The sequence below is a fragment of the Chelmon rostratus genome, chromosome 21 (assembly GCF_017976325.1).
Source record: "Chelmon rostratus isolate fCheRos1 chromosome 21, fCheRos1.pri, whole genome shotgun sequence".
Taxonomy (NCBI): Eukaryota; Metazoa; Chordata; class Actinopteri; order Chaetodontiformes; family Chaetodontidae; genus Chelmon; species Chelmon rostratus.
Genome location: NC_055678.1, coordinates 6,563,675 through 6,589,957, shown reverse-complemented (window position 1 = coordinate 6,589,957; position 26,283 = coordinate 6,563,675). Strand labels below are relative to the sequence as shown.

The 26,283-nt window shown below is 41.6% G+C and overlaps 2 protein-coding genes across 8 annotated transcripts in view; one reads left to right on the top strand and one right to left on the bottom strand.

Moving 5' to 3' along the window:
* Positions 1-26,283, bottom strand: part of LOC121624453 (ankyrin-3-like) — a 139,966-nt gene that overhangs the window by 81,240 nt on the left and 32,443 nt on the right. The window lies entirely within an intron of this gene.
* Positions 572-14,041, top strand: LOC121624608 (microfibril-associated glycoprotein 4-like). Its single transcript, XM_041962396.1, has 6 exons — positions 572-638; positions 998-1,014; positions 11,692-11,889; positions 12,702-12,798; positions 13,450-13,617; positions 13,791-14,041. The coding sequence occupies exons 1-6, from the start codon at positions 572-574 to the stop codon at positions 14,039-14,041; spliced, it is 798 nt and encodes a 265-aa protein (XP_041818330.1).

Below are 26,283 nucleotides of genomic sequence, written 5' to 3'. Positions count from 1 at the left end.
GGGTGTCGAAGCAGAGTTACAGAGCGTGTGGAGGCGAGGTGAAGGGTTGCAAAATATGGGGGCAGCAGACAGGCAGGAAGGCAGATACTCTCCGAGTGTGTGTCTCCAGTTTCATGATTGCAGCGCAGCTCTACACTCTGCCACACCCATGTGTTCTAACAGATACCCACGCAGTGTTCAGATGAAGCACTCTCCAATTAGCCTTTGCTCATGTGCCTATTAACCTATAATATTCTCTCATTTACACACAAAAAAGGCATTATAGAGTTAGTAACAGGCTGCTGGTGCGATGTCAGATGGGGTATTCTCTTAGTTCTGCAACTTGGCTCACTCACAAACCCACATTAATACAAAAACTCTACTCTCTATTTGATGCAGGATACTGAGCATGCATGCACTTCATGCATCCCATGAAAAGGTAAATGATAAAACTACAATCACATCCAACTATCACTGACACACAGAGCAGAATCTATATTTGAACATGCTACAAGTTGATGCTAATATGTACTATGAGGTTATAATAAATAATAATTAATTAATTAATAATTCACTAAAAGACAATCAGACCATGTCCTCTCACTGTCCTGCTGCTGCCTCTCAGGGAACATATGAGCTGCCTTACCATCTTGGTGCAGGTAAGGCAGCTCCTCTACATTTGCAGGTACAAATATAATTTAGCTGTTTTTATTTGCAGATAATTCTTCGAAAAGATGCTAGAACTCATCATTGATCAAAGGTAATGCAGTAAAAGACAGCTCTGTTGTGAAAAAAGGAAATATGATTTGATGACATTAAAAGTTCTTTTTCTATATAAAACAATTAATGATGATACAACAGAAGTAACAGCTCTCTATTAGGGAAATAGACAATATTGGGTATTTTGGTATGTTCCATTATTATAGAGAGCATATGTAATCATAATTTATAGATGATGTGAACTTAAATCAATGAAGAAAATATCGTTTCTAAAACTTGTTTTGTTGTTGTTGTTCAGGAGCCTCTGACTTCAATGTAGGTTCCTCAACAACAACAACAAAACAAGTTATGCAAATGTTATTTCCTACTTACTTAAAAGCCAGTAATCAAAGTCAGTTGCACAGCTATATCTACAATGTGCTAACACTAGCTACAGTAACGCTTGCCACCACGTGCTAATGGTCGTACCAAAACAAGTAAGGCTGCAGCAGTAAAACCCCTGAGTGTATTAGATTGTGCAAGAGTGTGTTTTACTTCTAATAAATTCAACTTTTCATTTGTAAGAGGAAGAATGTGTCATTTCTTCCTTCAGAAAGTCACACAGCCTCGCTTTAATGCTGTAGATACAAAAAGCCAGCAAGCAAAGCACTCCCTTCAAACGTAGAGAACTTTAGTTTAAATTCTGGTGAAGATCCTAAACTGTTCAAGATGCTGACTTTGAGATATCAAATCATATCAAATCAAATTCTAGCCGCCGCACCGACATTTCAACTGATCCAGGCTTCAGGTGTAGCTATGAAACCATCAGAATAGGACATGTTGAGGAGAACATCAAGAGGAATATCGTGCTCGTCTGTAATTTGAAGGATTGTCTGCTGTTGCAGAAAGTCTTGTCATGCTCACTGCACCATGATCTTTGTTATTGCAGGCACACTGCTGGCTGAAGCCGACCACTGAGCTCATTTCCCACTTAGTGAAAGGATCTTATCTGAGTTCATCATCGCACGAACGCAAACACAGGGAGTGTTTCTGCTGTCAGCATCCATCCTGCACAGCAGAGCCCGGGGGCCTCACCGGACGTCAGGCTGCGACCATGACATCAGACACCCAAGTTTATTTAGAGACGTTTCCAAACCTCCAAAGTATACATTATTATTACCATTACTATTATTAGAATTCCTATTAATGCATTTCAGCAGAATTATTGAATGGTGTTACTTCATTAAAGCAGTATCGCAACATCCTTCTTGTCTGACCTTGCTGAACTGAGACAAATCACACCCTCACACTGCACACACAATGTGCAACCTCACCGAATACTGACAGTATATTATCACAGTTTATATCAGATACTGTAGGACAGCTGTTTCTTCCCCCTGATCAAGGCTTTTACATGATTTTGCATGGGTTTGTACAGCATCATCTAACAGTGACCCCACACAAACTGGACCTCGTCCTAGGCCAGGCTATGTGAACATTAGCATTAGCACGGCGCTAAGACAACACCTAATACACCTACCAGAATAACACAAATTAATAATATAATTCACTTAACTTCAATGAGACAAATGCCCCTTGAATTCAAACAGGTTTAACTCCACAACTTTAGCATGTTTGACCAGAGCGGCATTTTCATTCAACCATAAAAGGAGCAGACCATGTGTGGATAACCTAACAATGACCTCCAGTATATATATAGTTAATGCTCATTTTGCAAAATGAGCATTAACAAAAGCTGCTGTAACTCTATGAGCCCCCTTACTGACAGGAAAAATGGGATCTGCCCTTGAATATAATCCTAAAACAAAATGTTTTTAATCGTTTTTTTCCTGAAATTAATTAAACCAACAGCTGCTGTCACTATTAATATCAACAGCTTTGTCAGTCCTACTTTTGTTCTTCGTGTTGATTCTCTTTGGGGGATAATTGCGCTAGATGTTAAAACAGTTCCCATAATATGGGGGTTTTGGAGGATCTAAACAGGAAGTATACTGTTGGCACAGAGTCAGCTTTGGCCCTATTTTCTGTTGTTTTTTTGCCCTTAATTTTGATTACATTTTTTGCAAATTAGTACAATTGCAAGTATTCTGAATTATCTGTTAGAAGTTTCTGTTTGCAATGTACCCACTAACACACAAACAGCTATCACTGTATTACTGTGATACTGAAGAAAATATAAAACACGATGATTTTCAGGCAAGCTCTTGCATTATAGGTCTTTTTTCTACAATTTCACATGTAAACTGTTGATCCTCCAATGAAAAATGTTTTTTCAAAAAAACCTCATGGCCAATCTCTGCTGTAGAAGCATCATAACATCCTGCAGCTGAAGGGCTAGGCTACTATTAACTCCTTAGTCACATGACTGGCATGTATAATCATAATCAGAAAAGCACCAACCACAGCGGGAAAATGCACACAAAAACACTATTTTTCAAACAGTGTTGGATAGTTTTCTTTTCTAAAGTTATTTTAGTGCAGCTCACACATATGCTGCATATTCATGTACAGATTGTAGATCTTGCTCTCAAGATCAATAAACTATATGGGAATCAATCCAGGCTTAGGAGCATGAGTTGTGGAAAAAGTAAGACCATAATTTCATGTTTCTTATCAAGAATAAAACATTTCCGAGGATGATTTCTGCCACTGTTTTAAGAAAGCACTACACCGTGAGATGCAGTGCGCTTTGGAGGTTTTAAACCCTCAGGAGGGCTGTAAGGCACGATGCCAAGCCTTTTAAGTTAAATGTGGCACCAGGCTTGGCTGCCCATAGCTCAGAGCATTATCAGAATTCCAGCTCAAAGCACCACGCTCTTAGAAAGTATGCTGGCCAGAGAGCACTGAAGTCCAGTCCAGAGTATTTTGCAAACTTGACACCAATAGCTGCACATCGCACAACTATGAACACGAGTCTTATCAGACCACAGCTTGTTGCAGCTTTTATCCTCACATGACTGGAGATAAAACTGCCGATATACTGTATCTTTGTGCCATTTTTTTCATCTTTGGCATGGCTGTTGTTTGAAGTGTTCATAAATAATTCCAAAAAACTTTGAAGGAGACAGTTTTGCCCTCATCCTGAGATAAAACAAGGTCATGTACCCTCAGTTTGTCTGGCAGGTAAACACTTAACAACAGTACTGCTATATCTACAAGGCTGTGTGAGTGCCTAAATTCTTGTTCATGTACTGTTTCATATTAATATGCTAATGCTGAGTAAAAGTAATAGAGAAAGTAAAGCTTATTGTAGCTTCCTTACACTCATGCAATAACCATGAAGTACATGCATGCACATGTGCGCACAGGAATGTCACTGATAGCACTCCACGGAGGACTACAGAATTAGAATCAATAAAACTGTCTGTTGAAGTGAATGTCCAGCCTGCACTTCCTGCCATCAGCGCCCACTGTACTCGCGATCATGCCTCTCAGGTTGCTGCAGCTGTGTGTGCCACACTGGCTGGTGCGAGCCAGGAATGCAGTTGTCACTATGTTGTTTATCGCACGCTTCCCGTGTCCACGTTTGAGCCGAAACAATTAAATGATTGATCGATTAGAGGGGGGATAGAAAATTATGGCAAATCACATTTACTGATTCCAGCTTGTCACTTGTGAGGATTATCTGCTTTTATTAGAGTATTTAGAGTGTTAGATGGACAAAACAAGCAAATTAAAGACATCAACTTGGGCTTTTCACAATTTTTTAGACTAAAAAATTGACTAATAATAAAAATAATCGCCTTTGTCCACATTACGACTTGATACAAAGCAGTGAACAGACTTTTAATCTGAATATATGTGGGTACAATGACTAAAGCAACGACTACGAAATATGAAACATCTTAAAACAAAGAAATATGTGCCTAGAGACAGATCTGCTCACCAGACGGGTCTTATGTTAGAGCATTTCACTTGTTTTAAGCTTTTCTGTCCTTAATTAGAGTAGCTTCAGAAGACTTCTTACTGATATTATTTCACTGGTTCTGAGTAAATTAATGCTTGAACACAATAGTAAAGCTGTTTTAATCAACACTGACAAGCAAAAAAACTGCTTTGTCGATGTCTGAATTCATCCAAATGTACTTGTTTTCTGTCTGGCTGCACTACTTTGTGGTGGATTCTTTGAGACCTGATATTTTTAAATTATTTAAATCTTATTTTAAAATCTTGCTAAGTGCATTTTCCTGATAGGAGATAATTTTGCTCATTTTAAGCAACATTTTCCCCATTTTATGACTTTTTGCCCCTGTTTTTGAGAGCTAAGTTTTTGTAGTCTGAGATTGTACTAAAAAATTCTTTTACATCCAACTTCACACAATGTTTTTTAAAGGGATCTAGCAGCAGCAGCCTGACTCAGAGGAATTAACAAAGATGATATTTTATAAGTGCTGTTCTGTAAAAGATGCAAAACATGTGAGATTTACATGAAGTCTGGTGGACATGCAGGACTTTGGGCCAGCAAACATTTAAATGGATTTGTTGGTGACAGAATGAAGACAGAGACTATAAACACTCCAGATTCAAAGTTCTAATCTTATTTAAAGATGACTGAGAAACCAGTTCAGCCTGAAATTTGTGCCATTTAAGTTTAATGGCGTCTTTGGGGCTGTAACAGCAGAGTGGAGACATGTTCGGCTTTGGAAGAGCGTCGCTCCAGTGTAACTTTATTTATTCATGACAGATATGCAAAGAATGCAACAGTCGCTGTTTCTCCAGAACGCGCTGCTTCACACTCATACAGTTACACACATTCCAACATGGGAGCTGCCCCCTGCGACCAGCGACGACGCTGAGGGACGAGAGGGCGTTAGTCGGACAGATCTCCAGCTAGCTTGACTCTCCAAGCAACATTTAACAGAAACTATTCAATGAAAGAAGCCAAACTGGATTTAAAACAGATTAGATTTATGTCCTCCTGCTTGGTTTCACTTGCAGATCTGAGTTGGTATCTCCTCAACTACCATAAAAGTGCTGCTTGGGTCCTGCATTAAGCCAATCGTGCATTTACTGCATTCTGTGTATCACATATCTGCAGGTTAATGGAGATTCTCTCTAATCACAAGGGCTCCTCTTCTAACTCACCACCAACGGATTTCAGTTAATGAGATAATTAGCTAATTAATGACATCAATTTTGCTCCTCATTCTCTCATTTTTTAAATTCTAGTTCTGCTTTTTGCTCTTTCATTCACCATTTCCTCAAACACCAACACACACAGAGCATGCGCCACTGTCCAAGGTCAGGTGCTTCCATTCACATGCCTGTGCAACAAGAAACTGCACCCACAGAACATCGCATGTACAAGCTCACACGTACAAAACCAGCAGGAATTAAAAATGTACAATCACGGTGAAGCAGTCAGGAATGCAAACAGACACGCGGGCGTACACACACTCACACACACACACATCCACGCACACTGCAGCAGAGCGGTGCTGCAGAGTTGCCACTGCGACCCGTCCCATCAACGACCCCCTATACCGTCCCACCTCCCCTGACAGTATCCCACCTCCGGACCTGGTAACTGCCACAACATCAATAAATCCTACTGTATCCTACTGCACTATAAATTCCTCAATCCTGTTAGCATTGATGCAAAGCAGCAGGAGAGACGAGGTTAAGTCTGTTGACAGTCAGTGAGCTCAATGACTTCACAGTAAAGTACAGACAGTAAAGACTTACTTCTGCCAAATATTCTGCTGCCTCCTCCACTGCCATGTTTCTCAGCCTGCAGCTGAAAGTGTGAAACCTGAGCACTCAATTACTGTAGCAGCTAGCCCTATAGCCTGGAAGCTAGGGAGAGAGGGATGGGTGAGGAGAGGGGGAGGGACGGTCTGTGTGTGAGGGGAGGGAGAGAGAGAGAGAGAGGGTGAGGGAAAGCCAGAGAGTGAGAGTGTGTGAATGAGATAGAGATAGAGAGAGAGCGAGAGAGGGGGAGAGAGAGACAAGGGGGGAGATAGGGGCATTATGTCACAGCTAAAAATACCTGGCTTGCAGTGAGAAAGTCCAGAGCACGGAGGAAGAGGAGGAGGAAGGGTGAGGGAGGGGGGAGACAGAGGAGTTCCGGCGTTAATCTCGGACCAGCTCTCACTGGAACAACACGGGATCAGAGGACACTGCTCAGCTGTTAGAGGCACAGTGTCATAATGAAACTTCCTCTAGTTTGTGCTTCTTCATCGCTTTACTGCACTACACTGAAGAGGGAAATATGCCGCTTATTACTGCACCGCATTTACCTGGCACCTGGCAAACACATCTGATAACAAGTGGTTCCCGACCTTCTTTCGGCTCGTGTTAAAAGCATGCAGTTGAAGTGCACAAACATAAATACAGATATGATTTTTTTTGTTCTTCTTTCCTCTCCCATTAATCATCAGATGTACCTTCAGAGGGACACCCCCTCTAGGGTGGGAACACTGGTCTGAACCAGCTAACTGTACATGGAGTAACATCCACCTCTAGCAGCTGCAGCAGTAAAATGCTGCTCAGACACTGACTGTCAGAGAGGACATTGTACTGCAGAATTAGTACTTTTACTTTTGATACTTTAAGTACATCCTGCTTCTTACTGTTTTTACATGCACTCTGTTTTTTTCTTAAGTGAACCGCTCTGTGCATGTAATTTCTTTGTTGCATTTCTTGTATTGACATTTCTACACACATAAAGTTTATAATAATTGCTTGTAATGTTATACTTTTTTACATGTTTGTATTGATTACTAAAGTAAAAGATTAGATACGTCTTCCACCACAGAATCTAACTTCAACACACTCATACAGGTAGATTTAAGACACAAACTAAGTACAATATAAAGTCAGATGACTGCAGCTAATGTTCTAACCGTTCTATAAAATGTCAGAAAACAGTTAAAAGCTAAAGGAGACATCTTGAAATTACTTTTCTGTTGCAACAAACAAACCAAAACCCAAAAATATTCAGTTCACGATCACGTAAGAGAAAAGTAAAGCAGCAAACCCTCATAATTTGGGAGCTGGAAGAGGAGAATTTACACTTGAAAAATGACTAAAAGGATGTATCATATATCAAATAGATGTTGATGAATAGAGGTTGCCTAATTGATCAATTGATCATTCAAGCTCTAAAAAAAGTTGCACTTGTATGGAAGAAGATGTGCGGTTTTGGCAAACATAACCCTGACTAATTCACTTTTACATTCAGTCATCATGTCATATCTAACCAAGTTAAAGCTGAAACAATTAGTTGATTAATCAATCAAACCAAAAGCAAAAAAGCTAAACATTCGTCGATTCCAGCTTCTCAGCTATGACGATTTGCTGCTTTCCCGTTTCATATGATCATAAAAATCTTTGAACATCTGCAGACATCACCTCGGGCCCTGAGAAAATGAATCATTAGTTTTATTGTTTTAACCTGCAGCCGCATCTCCAGCTGTGAACATGTGGAGGGAACCCTGCCTGACTTACCATATCTGAATCCACCATCTCCTATTTCCACTGAGCTGGGCCGGGGGTTGCATCATGAACACTGAAGCCTCTGCACCCAAAATAATCTCCAGCCAGAAGGTTTCGTCTTCAAGGGTCAACAGCCTTTCTACTCTCACCTACAGGTGTCTGTGGAGACCCTCGTGTAACCGTACCATACTGTGGAAGTCAAATCCACCAATTGGCTCAAACTATTCTCTTCTGGTTTCAACATAGCAGCGACAACTAGCCAGAACAACAAACCAAGGTTACTCAAACAGACACAAATGCACACAAACACCGATCAGGCTTCAGGGCCCGGAGCCCAGGAAACAGATTAGCAGGATCTGGAAGGTTCCTCGGGTATTAAAGACGCAGACAGCATCGGTTAACTTGGTACCGTCGAAGGCCAGTCAGGCTGTGAGTCAGTCTGGGGTTAATTAGGTGATCAAGTAATCAGCATCACAGTCTGAGAATCAAATGTTGGATTAAAATAACTACTCGTTTTAAGGTTAAGGGAGCTTCGTCTTGTCAAAACTCATCTTTACAGAAAAGCCTTTTTATGGATTGTTATAGATTTATATATTTTTTACCTTATTTGTTCATTCAATTTTATTTTTTGGCGTGTGTGAAGCACTTTGCACTCATGTGTTTTGTGTCATACTAATAAAGTTTTATATAAAGTACTTTCATAAACACACGATAGAGGTAAAGGAAACAGTTTTAGTAATGCTTAAAGAAACCCCCATTGACTGGCAGTCACTCTCTGCTGAATAACCCCCCCTACAACAGTGAATCTGCTGTTTTTATACAGTGAGCTCTAGAGGTGATGGTGCGATAGATAAACTTTGTAACTGCTGGACGGAGCCAGGCTAGCTGCTTCCCCCTGATTCCAGTCTTTGTGCTTAGCTAAGCTATATCGCTATAGCCTCATATTTAACAGACGTGTGCAATTTGTTTCACTAGTTCCATTAAAGCAACCTTCATTTTTATGCAAAAAGAAAGACGTAGCGATGCTCTCATATAGCAGTGAAAATACGAGAGCTAGCAACAATCAGTGCTAGCTTTAGCTGGATCACGTTTTTATGTTTGAGTTGAAAAGTGTTAATTAGAGTGACTAACACAAAACTCTCTGATAAACATGTAAACCTGTCCAACACACAATGGCAGGCAGGCGACGTTAGCAAACAGCCGGTGAACAGTTAGCAGCTAAGAAAGCAGATATTTTTCTCAGGGGATGGTGGAGACCAAAACAGAGCTAGAAACCAGTGGATATTCCTCCAAATGAATGCTAATGCTAGTCAGTGCCTACAGGATGTGTTAACAGGAAACGGTTTGCTAACCTGTTAGCAATAAGAACTTCAGAAGGTGATACTATAACATAAAGATATAATATCTCGAGTCTAGAGCTAAACCAATAAGTCGATGAATCAATCGGACGATCAACAGAACTGTTGATTGAGTAAGAAAATCAGGAAAAGATGTGAGGATTCGATGCTTTTCATTGTCATACATGAGAGCAAACTGAATCTCTTCTGCTGTTGGACTGTTGGTCGAACACAAAAAAGACAAACGAAGACGTCACACACGGCTGAGGTAAGTTATAACGGATGTTTTCCACCATTTTTGACAACTTATAGACAATCAATAATGAAAATAATTGTATTGTAGCGATGGGAGAACAGAAGGCAATGACAAATATCCTACCTTGAGGTTTAGCATACGTACACAATAGCTGATAACCAAATGAAATAGAGATGTAGGTGTGCTGGAGTTACATGAGCTAAAGTGCATGACAGCACTGGGACTTTCCATGAACAGGGGTTATCTTAAAAAGCCATAACAAACAAAGAGAGCTGTTTCAGAACACTACATAAATGGCTGCTGCTTATTTGATGTGCTAACACTGACTCTTGAGACAGAAAATCAACACTATGTCACTTATTGTTGCAGGAAAACACGGGGAAAATACTGGGTGTCGCAACAGGCAGAGGTGCACGAAAATAAAAAGGATCTGCTCATGACGGAAACACACTTTTCTTACCGGTAAGTTCAGACATGGTCCCATCAAACTTTAAACTGCTCTTTTTTTAATGAACGTCACAGAAAGTGTTGAATGCTGAAAATACCTTCGTTTGCTTTTCAGGAGAGCCACGCTGCGTCTTCTTTGCAAACTACTCAAGCTGCCGACAGAATGATGGTATGTAATGAAACAACAGCTACTGGTTTACTGTGTTCATGTCTGCATGAATACAACTGCAGAATAACCTCATAAAATACACTTTACTGACACTCTTTACTCAGAAGTTTTACACATTTTAAGGCGTAAAACCTTGTTTAACACACTGCAGATGCAAATCCTTCAACCTTATGTATGTCTGTATGAGTATTTTTTCACAGGTACACGCAAAGGAGTTTCTTCTTGTAGAAATTGTTCATTATTGAGAAAATAACTGTAATCAGAACTAAAGTCTGAAACAGTCAATTAATTGACTGATCGATTAAAAGCCAATAAAATTCTACCGATGGTTTTTCCTTATTCAAGCGCCAGCCTCAGGCTCAAAACTCTCACAATTGATGATTTGAACGTGTGTTGGACATTTTCACAATTTCATACATGAAAAATTAAAATGAAAAAAGAACTTGATGGAATAATTGATAATGAAAGCAACTATTAAAATAGTTGTTTATATTACTGTGTATTGTTGTAAATCGTTGTATGGTCACTTGCTTTGTACCTTTCTGACTTCTCCCTCTAAATTTAGCTTGTGACTGTCGGCCGTAAACAGATAAGTTGCCGTCCTCTCTCACCAGCTTCTTAAAAAAGGCCTCCAACGGTTAGCTGTTAGCTTCAATCAGAGCTGCCTTCTTCTACCCAGTTTGCCTGACACCAGTAAACGGATTTAATGTGTAAAACGTGCAAAAATTTAAAACTATAGTTAATAAAACGGATAGTCTCAGAATGGATTTTATGACTCAGAGATCATCAAATGCATCCCTGCCACTTCCTCCTTTGTAAGGACAAAGCAGTAAAATAATCCTTTCATAATAGTAGAGAGTGCAGATCTGAGTCTACTTGCTGGACATGATCACTCATTGCCAGAAAGTCTAAAAATAGGACAAGGGCCGACCTCTTCAATGCCACCTGATAGCCAAATATGAACCCTGGACTATGAAATACAGCGGTATCAGGGCCTGACTCCTGATTGCAACAGGAGTCAGGTCAATCCAGACAGTCCTGTTTAAGTCTCCTTGATCTTGATGCTGAATCCTGACCTAATCACTTCATGTCTGTCCATCTTGCTTGTACAACATGATGCATAAAGATACACTCAGCTTCAGTATAATATTCATGCATTCAACCTTTCAGTGAGAACACTCACACAAATGCCATTTAGAGTGGACTAACACATGCTCACCTGTTCTTGATATGAAAACCTATTAAGATAAAGGTGACAGTGAAATAATGCAGGGTGCTGTGAACACATTTTTCTTTACACATCTTATTTTTGGCAGATATATCTTGTTTTTTTCTCTTTGCTACAGCTCAGGCTTGTGCTAGCAGTGCTGCTGCCTGTCGCAGCTCATCAGTCTCCCCTGGCGAAAGACTGTAGTGATGTCTACAGAGCCGGATCAGGCCTGGACGGAGTGTACACCATCTACCCAGCCGGCCCCACCTCCCCTGTGCAGGTTTACTGTGACATGAGCAAGGACAGCACCGACAGTTCTGCAGGAAAGTGGACGGTGAGGATGGAAGAATGAACCACTCTTTGTCCAAACCTCATCCACGTAGACCTTAGTCCAGTTTGATCTGGACAAAAAAGCTGACAAATCTCTGGGAGCTGTTTCTCCCAATCAGATCCTGAATCAAACTTTTGGATTTCATTGAAACATTTCACATATCAGAAGGGTATTCTTCATGTTAATATGAAAAACTTTGATGTTCAAGACTCCTTGGCTGAATGCAACAGCTGAGGCAGGAAAGAATACATGCTTTTTAAATTAAAGCAACATTAATTGACTTTGCTGGCCACCTGGGGGCTGCGGAACAAACTGTAAACCTAACATCGACCTTTATGAAGTTGATTTGTGTTCGCAAACAGTTGTTTACTTCAAACTTTAGTTGACATGGAGCAACATTTGCATTTTTTTTGTGTCATGTTTGCGAATATTCAATCTCCATTTAGCTCTGGTTTGGTCTCCACCAACACCAGCGGGGACTATATTGCTCTTTAGCTGCTACACGCTCCACTATGTTCACCAGCTAGTCGCTAACCTTGTCTGTCTGCCGTTTGGTGCTGGGCAGGTAGCGTATTAGAGGCTAATGAGAGTGGCAGTGAAACCAAAACTATGTAAACAAGCTGAAAGGCACTAAAACCGAGCTGAGGGGATCTGCAGAGTCTGGTTAGAATTCTCTGTGGGTTTGTCACTATGAGCTTTGCACATGAGATCCATTTTTAATATAATAATATGAATTAATGAAGCTTTAATTTGCCTTTGCTTGACAGCTTCCTTTCTGTTTCACTCTGTTTGTTGAACTTCTATCTAAAAACAAGGTCATTCAGAGAAGACAGGATGGCACAGTGAACTTCTTCATGAAGTGGGATCACTACAAAACTGGATTTGGCAGCGCTGCTGGAGAGTACTGGCTGGGTATGACAGCAATTCTTACTGACCAGAAGAAAAAATACAACATTCTCAATCCAATCAGACTTCCGTGTACGGTGTAGCTCTGTATATCTGATTCAGTGTAGGCTGTAAATGTAATAGTGGCCAAACAACATGGTACACATGAAGATCTGAAATACTTCATCACTGTACTGTTTGACAGATTCAAGTCTAGGGCTGCGACTAACTGTTTCATTAACTAATCCATTAAACATATCGTCTAAAAAATGTTCAATTGCGAGTCTAAAAAAACCTGAATATATACTATTCAATTACAGAAAAACACAGAAAAACAGAAAATCCTCATAACTAAGAATCTGAAACCAGTGAATGTTTGGGATTTCTGCTGACTTAAGCAATTGATCAATCATCAGTAAGTCATCAAGAAGTTCTCTGTCAATTGGCAAATCGTATGATTGATCATTCCAGGTTCATTTTACGAAGTGTCAAGTTAAAATGAGACCAATTTTCTCCAAACAGAAAATGTGTTCAGTGCACTAATTTTTTTAATAAAAAGAATCACATTTTTCCAGAATATTGAACAACCACAACATCACTTATGATCACGAGCAAAATCCTGCAAAATGAAATCTGACACCTCAGACGATCACAGTCGCTTCACTGTTCGTCCTTCAGGCCTGGAGACCATGCACCTGCTGACGCAGGCCAAGAACTACGAGCTGAGGGTGGACATGGAAGACTTCGAGGGCCAGAGGGTCTTTGCCCAATATTCTTCCTTCTCTGTTGGTCCGGAGGCGGAGGGATACACACTAAACCTGGGCAGTTTCGTCAGGGGAGCAGCAGGTGGGACGTTTGTTCAGATGGTTCTCCCATTCAGCAAATTATGGCCTCATTTTAACATGTACTTAAAATCTAAAATGTTAAACTATCCTCCATTTGTGTAAAGTGTAAATGTAAACATTGTCAGAAGACCAAGTTATTTACATTAATCAGTGTTTTCTGCGGTTTTCCACTAGGAGACTCGTTAAGTATACACAATGGACAGAAATTCACCACCACTGACAGAGATCAAGACACTCATGCTTCAAACTGTGCCAGGCTGGCCTATGGAGCATTCTGGTATGCGGCGTGCTTCGGGGCTAACCCCAACGGGATCTACACATGGGGACCTTCACCCCGTGCAGCCGGTGTACAGTGGAACAGTTTTAAAGGGCTCGAATACTCCCTAAAAACCATGGTGATGAAGATCAGACCGGTTGCTGCGTAAAACGGGACTGGATCAACTTCGGCCTCCACGCTCAGTTTCGCCTAACTGACGCTTCACCACCAGCAGTGTTAGCAATGTGCAAATAGAAGCGAAGCAAACATTGCTTCTATTTCCCAACTAAGTGGAGTCCTTTGTGTTTACTCATTCAGGAAAAAGAAGAAAAACACGTCGGCGTGCTCAGCCATTATCATAGGTTAACCTCTTGTCGACAGGTAGGCAGGTGCAAACTTTAAAGGACTGGACTACTAATATTCTGTATTTTATCCCACCATCCTACCCTATCTCTTCTGTGATCATTTAGCTCTATTTCTGTTAAAAAACACATCAATGAAGCACATATTTGCACTGAGCTACATGTTCCTTCATCACAAAGAACATGAGCACTGTAGTTTTTGTTGACTCAATCCTAGAGAAACCTTCCCTGCCGCTGGAGATACTGGAGCACCAAATGTGTATTAATCCACAACTGAAAATAGTCCCAAACAAATGCACTACTTACTCCTGTTTGAGTCACGTTTGCTAAAAACTACAGTGACCAGCTGCTGTAGGAAATTACTGGGCCTGTAAAAACAGATATAAGTCTTTGAATGAATTGGCTCGATGCAGAGCGTCACACACAGTAGAAAAATGCCCAGGCTGTTGGTTTTGGTGTGTTCATGGTATTTGAGTCAAAGAAATAGAACAGACTGAGACGGTTTAAAAAGAAAATGTGTGGCAATATGTAGATTCAGATAAAGAAAGAAGATAACTATAACAGCATGTCAGAAAAATGCAGAATTTCCCCCATGATTGACACATACAGGAGGAATCTTTTAGCATCTACAACAAAACAAAGCAGACAAACTGACAGACTGAGTTCACAAAATGAAAAATAATGTTCCAAGAAAGGAGAAATATCCGATGGTCGATCATTTTAGAGGGCGGGTGATTTGTGGATGAAGTGTCAGGTTCAGTACTTCGCCTACAAAACGCTCCATATTAAAGTGTTCCCTCATCTCCTGCCAGGTCTGCGCCCTCGGACATGATCCCACAGATTTACAGGATCGTTCTCTTTGAAATGTTGCATGTCAATTTTCTTAAAGAGCACATTAAAAAATAAATACATCTGACATTCAACATTCCATGCTGCATGTACAGTATGTGTGATACTCATCATATATTCTTTTTTGAACACTTTTTGATCACCAGGAGGGAATCAGCAGATGGCAGCTGCAGGGTGAAACGGCGCTAAAGCTACTTTCAGACAGTAAAATGAACACGTTTCTGGAATTCCCTACCGAGAAAAATAAAAACACAAATTGATCTGAAAATGTTTGATAAAAAGGTGAAATAAAAGCAAACCTGTGATCACTGAAGCAGAAAAAGAAAAGCCCAAACAGTGACAGGGGTCGCAAACTGGCCATGGCGAGTAATCCTACATGCAAAACAAACTGAGTTCACGGTTTCACAAAGTGTTCCTGAGTCTATGCAGTAATCTGCTTTGTACAATCATGTGTTCACAAAGTGGTGAACCAAAACATTAAACATATTGTCTTTGTACTGTTTTCAATTGAGCATGTCAAAAAAGGATTTACAAGCTATCACTTTCTGTTTTATTTGTGTTTTACACAGTGTGCCATCTTCTTTGGAATCACGGTTTTAAACGAATAAATAAATAGAAATAAAATTGGACAGTGTTACTTGAAAATATTTATAGATATTTAAATGTTAATGATGAATTTTTACATACATTTTTAGTCTATAAAATCAGTTTCAGCTCTAAATGTAAGACAAGGAATGTGCCTCCGTCTTTAGTGTTTTATGACATCTGTGAGGGGAGGGGAAAGAGAGAGAGGTCGCCATGGCAACTGAGGCTCCTAAATTTGCAGCACTGCACTGTTGTGGGATTCATGGAGCCTATCATCACTGGCATTTGGAGTAACCTGTACAGTACGAATGCTATGGGACTGTCAGCACGGCCACATCTGGATCCCGAGGATCCAGATGTGCAACTGCCACTGAGGGTCCAAACATATGGAGCTGATGTTTGAAAAACTGTCAAATACTGAAGTCTGCCACTGAATGTCTGGGCTGCAACTGTCAATCATTTTCATTATAGATTAACCTGCCACTTATTTTTTTTGATTAATCAATCAATTGTTCAGACTATGAAGGGTTAAAACATTGTGAAAAAGCAGCAGTGTCTCAGAGGTAACAGCATTGTCTTTGTTTGCTTATTTTGGTTGACAGCTTACCAAAGATACCCTGAGATTAAAAATTTACTGTCATATATGTCAAAGAAAAACAGCAAATCATCGTATTTGAGAAGCTGGAACCAGGCAATATTTGACATTTTTGCTTGAAAAATGACTCCGAAACAATAAATTAGTTAATTATCTGGTGATCAACTTATAGTGGCATCTCTGTGGAACGATAAAAGGTCTTAATTCTGAAGCCTATAGAGTCCAATCTATGTGTGTGTGATAAGCAAAACAAAAACAGACTGCAGCACTGGCAAGTGTAAAGTACTGTAGTACACACACACACACACACACACACACACACACACACACACACACACAAAGCTCTCAGCTCGCCTCGTCACTGGTCATTAATTTTCAGGTCCTATGTCAGTCCCTAGTGGCCTGTCAGCAGTACTGCATCAACTGCAGCAGGAGAGAGAAGCATTTGCAGTGCGATGAACGTCATTAAATAAAACAATAAGAACCAGCTGCCCTAGTTTGCTGTAAACAAAAGTGATAAAAGTACACAAAAGTAATCTTTAATACAGAGTCAATACTGTTATCAATAATGTTTCTAGATACATAGAAGGTTAGAGGGACAGTTACATAGAACGAGTGCATTATGAAATCAACAGAGAATGGGCAGATAAAGGCAGCCTGTGTGTGTGTGTGTGTGTGTGTGTGTGTGTGTGTGTGTGTGTGTGAGTGAGAGAGAAAGAGAGAGAGAGACTGTGTTGAGTGCTGCGATCTGATTGGCTGCTTGGCTACTGCAGTCTCAGTACTCTGACAGCACTTGAGAGGAGGATGAAAACACAGCGTACGCACTCTTCAACTCCTCGTCCTCACTTTCACGTTTTGCTGCAGTTGAATGTGAGGGACTCAGAGTGTGTGATGTTTTATTTCTACATGTTTCCTGAGCTGCATCACAGTTCAGACATATTTAGTCTCTTTTAAAGACGCTGAAAGTCCAGACATCAAACACACGCGCCGTGCGTCAGGAAGCCCTCCCTTCAACTATTTCTCATTGTCAGCTGAAGGCTCTGTCCCTCATTAGGGATCCCTGCAATTGGCTGGCAGATCTGCCCCGCTGTCTCCTCATTGGACGGCAGCAGCTGACGTCGCTCTGCTGCTGCTGGACTACAGACACTGTGCTGATGTAAGGCTGTGTGTCTGTGTGTGTGTGTGGCGACTGTTAAGGTAGACACACTAGCCAGCCCAGAGGGTGGGAAATGGAATCAGACAGAAAGGCCTAAAGACAAACATCGATCCTGTGGGCTCAGTCTCCCAGAGCTCGACCTCTCAGCAGCATGTGAGCTCAGCTCGACTGGACGACTGCAACGCAATGAGGTCCAAACAGGAGCAAGGAAGAAGGAAGGCGTCAGGGACTGTACCACTGCTCGGTTAATGTCTTCTGACAGAGACAGAGCCCCGGTCATGAATAAATTAACATCTGGCCGAGACCAAACGGCACACACGGCACAGCAGCAGATGTGCAGCGAGTGTGTGGTGAAAGTGAACAGCCAAACTGGCCCTTCACGCACACACAAAGACCTGTTTTCACGACATGTGCAACATCTACTTTGCCTCATCATGCAGAGGAGAGAGACAAACAGACAAATGAGCAGAAACCAGCCTGACTGATGCTGGATTTCTGAGGTGAGAGCGTTTAAGAGGACTCATAGAGTCCTGCTGACATCACCTGGGGTTTATAGGAACATGTAGAGGATCATTTTCAGTTCAAGTTTCATTCATTAATAAAAATGTCATTTCATTATTCTTCTTTCTTTTTGTATGAAGCTTTTGATTCAACCCTCTATGGAAAAATGTGGTGAATGTGATGAAATTGCACGTTTCAGCTGCTATTTAATGCTGTTATTCTAATGATTTTGAATGCCGCAGCTCCGGCACCTGTCTGACACTAAGTGTTTTTCCCTTCATGGCCAGTAACACATTAAACAGCCGGATGAGGAAATGATGAAATCTACAGTACACGGAGAGAACAGGAGCAGTGCATGAGCAGAGGCTGTTAGCTTTACAGCTCATAGAGTCCAAAGGCAATTAAGGAATTGCTCAGAAAATCAATAGAGCACTTTCGTTGTATGTACTACATCAGCATGGCTATTTCCCCTCTGCTGACTCTCAGGCCTCACGGCCACGACCAGCCGACACCGGCCTGTGGTTGCCATTTTCAAATCCGACATTCTGTATTTGTCCTTCTTTTCTCAGTTGTGGTTAGCTCATACAGAGAGATAAAGTGAAACCAGAAGGAAAACCTATAAGCCCCAGACCACCGTGGGATAATGTCAAGGCTCAACAAAAGAGGCAAGTTCAGAGAGGAGTGAAAGTGTTTAGACAGCTGAGATCACAAATAAAGAGGCGTAAAACTGAACTAAGAAGAGAATTTGTGCTAATTGTGCTAATTTGGGAGCTGTATTTTTTGGGGGAAGACCAATCAAACAAATGCTGAGTGAGTGAGCTAGAGACGCTAGTGGAACAGAGGCTTTAGCTCGCTATATGACATACATACAGGCTGCTATAATGGAATTGTCCCTTTAATCCCAGAAGTAACTGATGAGCAGGTGGATAGATTACTACAAGAAAAAGAGCTTCATAGAGAGCAATGAAGAAAACATGGATGCATGTAGAGAGAGGGGGAGCTGGGAGTCGTGTTAAATGGGGACAGTGTTCGCAGCTCTCACTGAACACTCCACGATTCCTCAGTGATCTCAGTTGCTGCAAACCTCTGCACAATGTTAGTGGGCCAGGACATAAATAAACTGAGAAACCCTTAAAACCTCTCAACAAAAAGCAGGAATGCTGCATGAGTTCATACAGCAGCCCACTGCAGTCCTGCACAGCCAGCTGGTTGAGCACTGTGAAAGTCACACAGTATACACATTCAGTCCGGTGCTAAAAAATGTAAAAATAAACTGTCTCTTATAGACCATTGTTACAAAAGAAACATCCGTAAAACTATTAATAAATTATTCTGATGGCCACAAACACTCTCTGGACTCCTGAACAGGTTCCGGGGGAAGGAACTGCAGCATGTGTGCGAAACTAACAAGATTTTATTGCTGAGCTAGTAGTTTTTATGTGTGTGAACTGTGTAGAAATGTGACGTTTTCACATTGAGTTGATGAACAAAGGCATTAAAACATGAGTATGGCTTGACGTCTAGAGTCCGGACTGATTTTAGGCCCAGAATTTGTTGCACCTAACTAATTTCAGAACCAGGCAGAATGGTTTTAATTGGTTGTTGTCTGATGTGCAGTTTGAGGGGAGGTCATGACGCCTGGTTACTTGCCTCAATGACCCAGCTCTCGGACGATCGGTTGGATTTGTGGCATGTCAGAAATTCTGGTCTAACACATTCAGCAGATCCCTCATGACTGCTGTAAAAGACGTCTTAAAACAAGCTCAGTGCAGTTTGGCACTATTTTACATGTTGTGGCTGAAACTGTGGTCCTGACTGAGAGCACTGTGATGCAGAACAGACACCACGATGTCGGCATCTTCCAGCCAACTGCGGCTCTGTTTTTCGTCTTACTTTCCGTTGATAGTAGAACTGATTAAACTCATGCCGCCTTTCTCCGTTTTAAGCCAACAGAGTTAAGGCTCGGTCCTGTAGGACTGTCAGTGGTTAAAACCTGCCATGCTTACATTCAGCGTGAGCTCCACGTGGGTCGATTGATCCGTACAGTGAGCATTAAAGTCGGACATTGTGGCTGTGCAGAGAGGCCAATTAAAACATGCAGCGTGAGTTAACGGAGCGTACGAGCTTAATAAAACCGTCTGTCCAGCTGACGATGTTACAGGAGTTTAGTGCTGGACTGCACCCAGGTCCTCTCTCTCCTCAGTCACACACACACACATGAATGATTAAGATAATGCAGTGAACTGTGTGTGAGTGTACAAGCCTCTGTCTGTCTGTCTGTCTGTCCGTCCGTCTGTTCCAGGCTGTTCACCTTCAAAATGTCCGCTACACGCTACGAATACAGCCGCAGTGGAGAAGACCCATTATTTTTCCTCTCTCACACGCAAACACACACAGACTCATGTCTATGTCGTGACTCTGTGCTGGACCTGTGCCATGCATCAACACCTCGCCCACTGACAGCACACACAGGGAGGATATGCCGGTGTGCTGCCCCGACTGCACACTTATCTACACCAGAGCTGCAACGATTCCATGATTTATACAGATAATAAACCCCCCCCCCCATTAACTAGCTGTTTACTAGCATGCATACTAGTAGCATATTTGTTCTTTATTAGCCATTATAAAGCACTTACTAATGTTTTATTCTGGGGGTTAGGGTTATAAAGGGTTATCAAGATTGTACCTGAACTTCCTTACTTACTATCAATAAGCTTCAATTAAGTGATTACTAAGGGAAGGCTCTTAGTTAGTGGCATAGTAGTTGTAGAATGTGGACATGCAGAAAAAGCCATTAATAAGTGCTTTATAGTGACAAATAAAGAGCCAATATGCTGCTAGTGTGCATGCTAATAAGCTACTAGTTAATGGTGAGCACCTTAATTTTAGTTGTAAGCTAAAATCCTAATAACAAACCGTGAAGGAGCCGAGCGGGACTCCAACGTATGACAGCAACATAAACACATACAAACATGAGGTGTCTCATTTCAGTCAGATTAATTCAATATATCATGATTTCTCTGTGCTGAACACTAATCTGCCTGTAGAAAAGAAAAAAACAAAAACAGCGCCGTGTTTAGTGAAATGAGGATATGCTGATATGCAAATGTGTGTGTGTGTGTGTGTGTGTGTGTGTGCATAAATGAATGGACTGTCCCAGTTCTTCGTGTCAATCTTCCACTTTAGAGAGGAGAACAGAGCTGCAGGGAAGCAGAGGAAGGAGGATAAAAGGCCTAACTAACAACACCCTCGTCTTCTCTCCCTCTCTCTGCCCGCTCTCCAGTTTCCTTCTCTTTCTGCCACAAGTCAGCTCTTCATCAATCGCTCTCCTCGATCTTACTCCTCATCTCTCTGCATGCGCTCTCTAATTCCCCTTCATTTTAATTTGAGTTCAGCCTCCTCTCTCTCTTTATCTCTTTTTCGCAGTATGTTGGGGATGTGTTATGTGTTACCTCTCCCCCACATCCACCCCACAACCCCTCCTTGTCATCCCCGTCCACCAATCACGATGCTCATCCGGCTCTGCACCAATCCTCTGGCCCGGCAACCCCCTCTATCGCTATATTACAGTGAACATTGCAGCCTGGTGCCGCGAGGGTGGCATGAAACATGCTACCTTTATCCAATCCTATCCAACACCTCCTTTCAGTCTCCATAGTCTCTCTCCTCTTTATCCCTGTGCTTTCCTTTCAGATTTCATCTTGGCTCTGTCTTCTGCCTCCCCTCCCCTCCAGCTGTCGTTTCCCCTCTGCTCTGTAATGGAGTTATTCTATAATTCATAACGCTCTCTGCTCAGTTAGGCTACCCGTTTCTGACTTGATCATCTTTGCCGAGTGCTGTCAGAGTCTCAGTCTAGGCATCTGGTCTCGCAGCTTGAGGATGTGCTAGGATTTTTCCTTCCCTTTAAACATTACAAATGACTCTGCATTCTCCTGATGACAGAAATAAGTCGGTTTTCTTTAGCTTGTCGCTGTGTGATGAGTGACAACAAGAGTCTGCAACAAAGGGGAGAATGAAGGAAGGGAAGAGTCGAGAAGGTTCAAGTTTCATGCTGACGAGTCCCTGATGACAGTGTTTCATAGATCTTTTAATGAGTCAATTCTCACATTTTATTTATCTGTTAGTGTGCTTCTCTCACTGTCAGACAAAAAGAAATGGCATGGCTTCATACAAATAACAGTAATTACTAGTTAATATCTATCTATTAGCATTTTAGCATCTTTTAGCTCATTGTTTTGGTTTCCAGGCCACAATCTTATTATTGTCACTCTCGTTAGCTTCGCTTCCAGAGACAACAGGTGTCTCTTTCAAGCAATAACACTCTAATGAACCAGCTGTACACCACCCACCCAGCACCAAACTATGGACGCACAGAGTTAGCGGCTAGCTCGTGAACGTAGCATTCAGCAGCTTCACAGTCGTATCTTCTTCGGGAGGTGGTGGAGACCAAAGACAGAGCAAAGAGGGGTGTCATTAATGATGTTCGTCAACACATTCGCAATATCAGCTTCATATGGAGCGAAAACTGTATGTCTTTGTTGTGTTTACGACAAAACACAAAAATATTGTTTCTGATTTTAAACTTTAAACTACACACAAACACCATTTCATTATGTTTATATATATGTTCAAATCTTCTGTGTTTTATCCTGTGTTTCCATTTGACAGCTGTACCAACTGCCTTCAGGGGACAAAGCGATTGATTAATTGACTGGAGAGTGAATTGGACTGATGTAGAGGCAGGGAACATGAGGAATGTAAGACTGAGGAAAGCAGAAACAGTAAAGAGCTGTAAGTAATGATTATTTCCATTATCAATCAATCTGCCAATTATTTTCTTGAGCAGTCAATAATTTGGCGGATGAAATGTGATAAAACTGAAAAGGATATGCAGTTTATTATCACGAGGAAAGCAGCAAATCTTCTCTTTTTGGAAAACTGAATCAGTGAATTTTTAAATCAATGACTACTATTATCAAAATTTCAATGGTTGCAGGTATACAGCAAACACCTAAAATACAAAAATGCAATACGGTATGAAAGCTTCCACTAACCGGCATAATGATTTGAAGCAGCAAAATTACCTTTGCAAAAAAAATCGGTGTGCATTACAAGCCTGACTTCTTAATGATGATAAAGGCACAAAAGGATCTTTTTGGAACAAATTAAAGATGACATTCACTCAACGTTATCTTTTCTCAAAGTTTCTGAACAGTTGCATAAGGAAATTCTTGGTTATTTCAAACAAATGTTCCACATTCCCCAATCTTCTGCATTTTATATCAATGAAATCTTCTGTATACTCATACAGAGTGGACAAAAAGAAAACCAAGATGTAAGGATTGAATATTTATATGGGCAGCAGGTCCAGAGGAGGGAACAAAGAGATAAAGACATGCTGGCTGTAGAGCAGGACGAATGAGGAGGCTTCAAATATGAATCTTGGCTTAAATAAGTGTCAGGGGATTAATGTGGTACAATGCCTGGTCACAAGGGACCTCTTTGTGTGTGTGTGTGTGTGTGTGTGTGTGTGTGTGTGTGTGTGTGTGAGAGAGTGTGTGTGTGTGTGTGTGTCGTACCCTGCTTCCTCCCCCCAGTCCCAGAAGCAGAAGTGTGGCAGAACAATACAGCCCTCTGCCAGCTGACAGAGATGCAGGGATGGAGGCTGAAAGGGAGAGCAGTGAGGGGAGGGAGTGGGGGAGTGGCAGAGTGAGATGAGGCTGCAGATGAACAAAAAAAAAAAAAGAAAGGAAGAAACCAGAATCGAGTCCTTCCCAAAAATAAACCTCAGAAGAAGAAGCGTTTCCATCCCCCCCGTCACTAATTCTGATCTGATCCGTCCCTGCGTACGATCTTTGTTGGATGTCAACCCCTCCCGTCCCGTGAAACAGTGTCCTGGCTGGAGTTCAAAAGCTAAACCATCATGTCTTCTTTTCAAATTAATCTAATCTTAACCTTAGTTTAACAGCACGTCTTTTGTCATTTGACTAAAATTGCTTTTTCCTTTAACTCCTTCAGATCATGTTTAAACGAAAAGCAGCTCTGTGAGGCCGCACAGTGATGCTTTGAGCCGAATGCTAACATCAGCTCAGAATGAGAATGCTAACATGGCGATGTTCAACAGGTATTAAGCGTACCATCACTTAGCATCAGCTAATCAGCACTAAAAACACAGCTGAGGCTGACGGGAATGTCATTTGTTCCGCGGGTATTTGGCCATAATGTAATAAAGTGTTTAAAGTATAAGCAAATTAAAATATTGACCTGATGATGGCGCTACATGAAAAGTGAACGAATCACTGAAGTCATTACCGATTATCCTGAAGGAGACATGAATTTTAATACATTTCATAACCATTTCAAAGTTGTTGAGACGCTTCACTTAAACTACAAAAACGTACGACTTCTATCTTTAGGAGAAAGTCAGAGGATGGCCAAAGTAATCAGGATACATCGTCTGGAGACCATGAATGTCCAATTACTGTTGAGATATTTCAGTCTGGAGGTGGACCAACTGGCAGGATCAACATACTGACACTGGCATCCCTCAAGCCAAGACTTTACTGGCTCGCCTTCTTTAATTGTTATTTTGAGCGCTTTGATATTAACTTGTGCATAAATAAACACAACGATTAGTCGGGATATGAACCTGTTGTATTCTAAGGCTACCATTCGTTTCTGTCCTGCTCTTTAAATGCCTCTGCGTCTGAGTGTGTGTGTGTGTTATCCGAGACAAAGGACAAAGTGGAGGTGAGACGAAGCCGCCACCGACTGCTCGAGAGTCTGGAGTCACGCCATCAATAAAAGCATGAGATCCAAAGTGATAAAGGAAACAACCTGATGCCAACAATTCTGAGAGAAGTGTTTTCATTCCACTTCTCTGCCTTAAAGCCCAGTTGGTTGCACACACTGATTTTTGTCCTGATGCCAACCTCGGTCCCTGCTGAAAGAAATATTACCCTCTTCTACTGCCTCGGAAAGTCAGCCCACAGATGGCGTTTTGCACAAATGTCAATATTGGTGTTACACTTTTCAAAATGAATGATGCTTCAAACACACGGTAGAAGACGGTGCCCTAACACACTGTATGTTAAATACTGTGATATGTAGGTTGAGCTTTGCTAAACCAATCAGTCAGTCTTTGAGTCAGGCAGCTTGGCAAAAACTTAGCAGAGCGGTTAATCTGCCAACCAGCCAGTCACCTACACAATCAGACTCTCTGCTCTTAATGAATAAGTCAATCAGTTAGTTTAGCAGCAAGCCAAACAGAAAAGCTCGGCTGAATGCAGCAGTACGAGAGACTTCGCAGCTTAAAAGCACAGCATGGCTAGCAGCTTACAGCTTTAAAGGGAGCGGCACTGTGAGTTGGTCTCAGAGGTGCTCGTAATGCATGGCTTTTGTTTGCTTCCTGTAAGAACCATAAACACACCATTCTGTACACAGTACTGGCCGGTGGACGCATAGGCCTGCATTACTAAATCAATTAAAAATGAAAGGTACAAATGGCAGGAATGATATTTCATGCAGTGCTGCATATCGTTTAAAACTTTATGTAGCAGGAGTGTGCAGCAACATGTTTCAAAGAAGTTGGGACGGGAGCAACAAAAGTCTGGGAAAGTTGTGGAACGCTCCAAAAACACCTGTTTGGATCATTCCACAGGTAAACAGGTTGATTGGTAACAGGTGATAGCATCATGACTGGGTATGAAAGGAGCATCCTGGAAAGGCTCAGTCGTTCACAAGCGAGGATGGAGCGAGGTTCACCACTTTGTGAACACATGATTGGATAAACTCGGAAACACTTCGTAAACTGCTGTCGGTAAAACTGTTTGTTTGCAAATGACTGAATTCTGTTTTTCTTTACATTTTACAAACTTTTTCAGAATCGGGGTTGTAACACGGTGAGAAAGCTAACGTGTATATTTCCCAAACTGTGCGAGTGTAAGAGAAGGAGGGGAATAAAAGATAAAGGGAGAGACACTGACATCTAGTGCAGCGTAGCATCTGTTGAGAGGCAAAAAGCCAGCCAGGCATAGAGACAGAACAGGAGGGGCATAGAGACAGAGAAGTGGGGTGAGGTAAGGTGAGGCGACGAAAAGAAAAGAAGGTAATTGAGGCGATGTGATCCGAGGAGGAAGAGGGTATTTTTTGCCCACTGGTGCCAAGAATTGGACCAGGCCAGACGGTGTTATAGATCTAGCTTGAGTGAGCCCAGGATAGCTGATACCCTCAGCACAGCATTACGCTACAAACACCGAGAAACTGCCAATGTCATCCGACACCCATAATACTCCAGCAACATGTTTCCCTCACCTGTTGCCTTTGTAGGGAAAACAGAAATCTGTGATGACACACGCTCA

Bases quoted from the DNA above. Each gene is read 5' to 3' on its own strand.
- LOC121624608 (XM_041962396.1), top strand. From the start codon at position 572: ATGTCCTCTCACTGTCCTGCTGCTGCCTCTCAGGGAACATATGAGCTG. The intron at 12,799-13,449 runs GTATGACAGCAA...TTCGTCCTTCAG, and splicing joins TGCTGGAGAGTACTGGCTGG to GCCTGGAGACCATGCACCTG. The intron at 13,618-13,790 runs GTGGGACGTTTG...GTTTTCCACTAG, and splicing joins TTTCGTCAGGGGAGCAGCAG to GAGACTCGTTAAGTATACAC.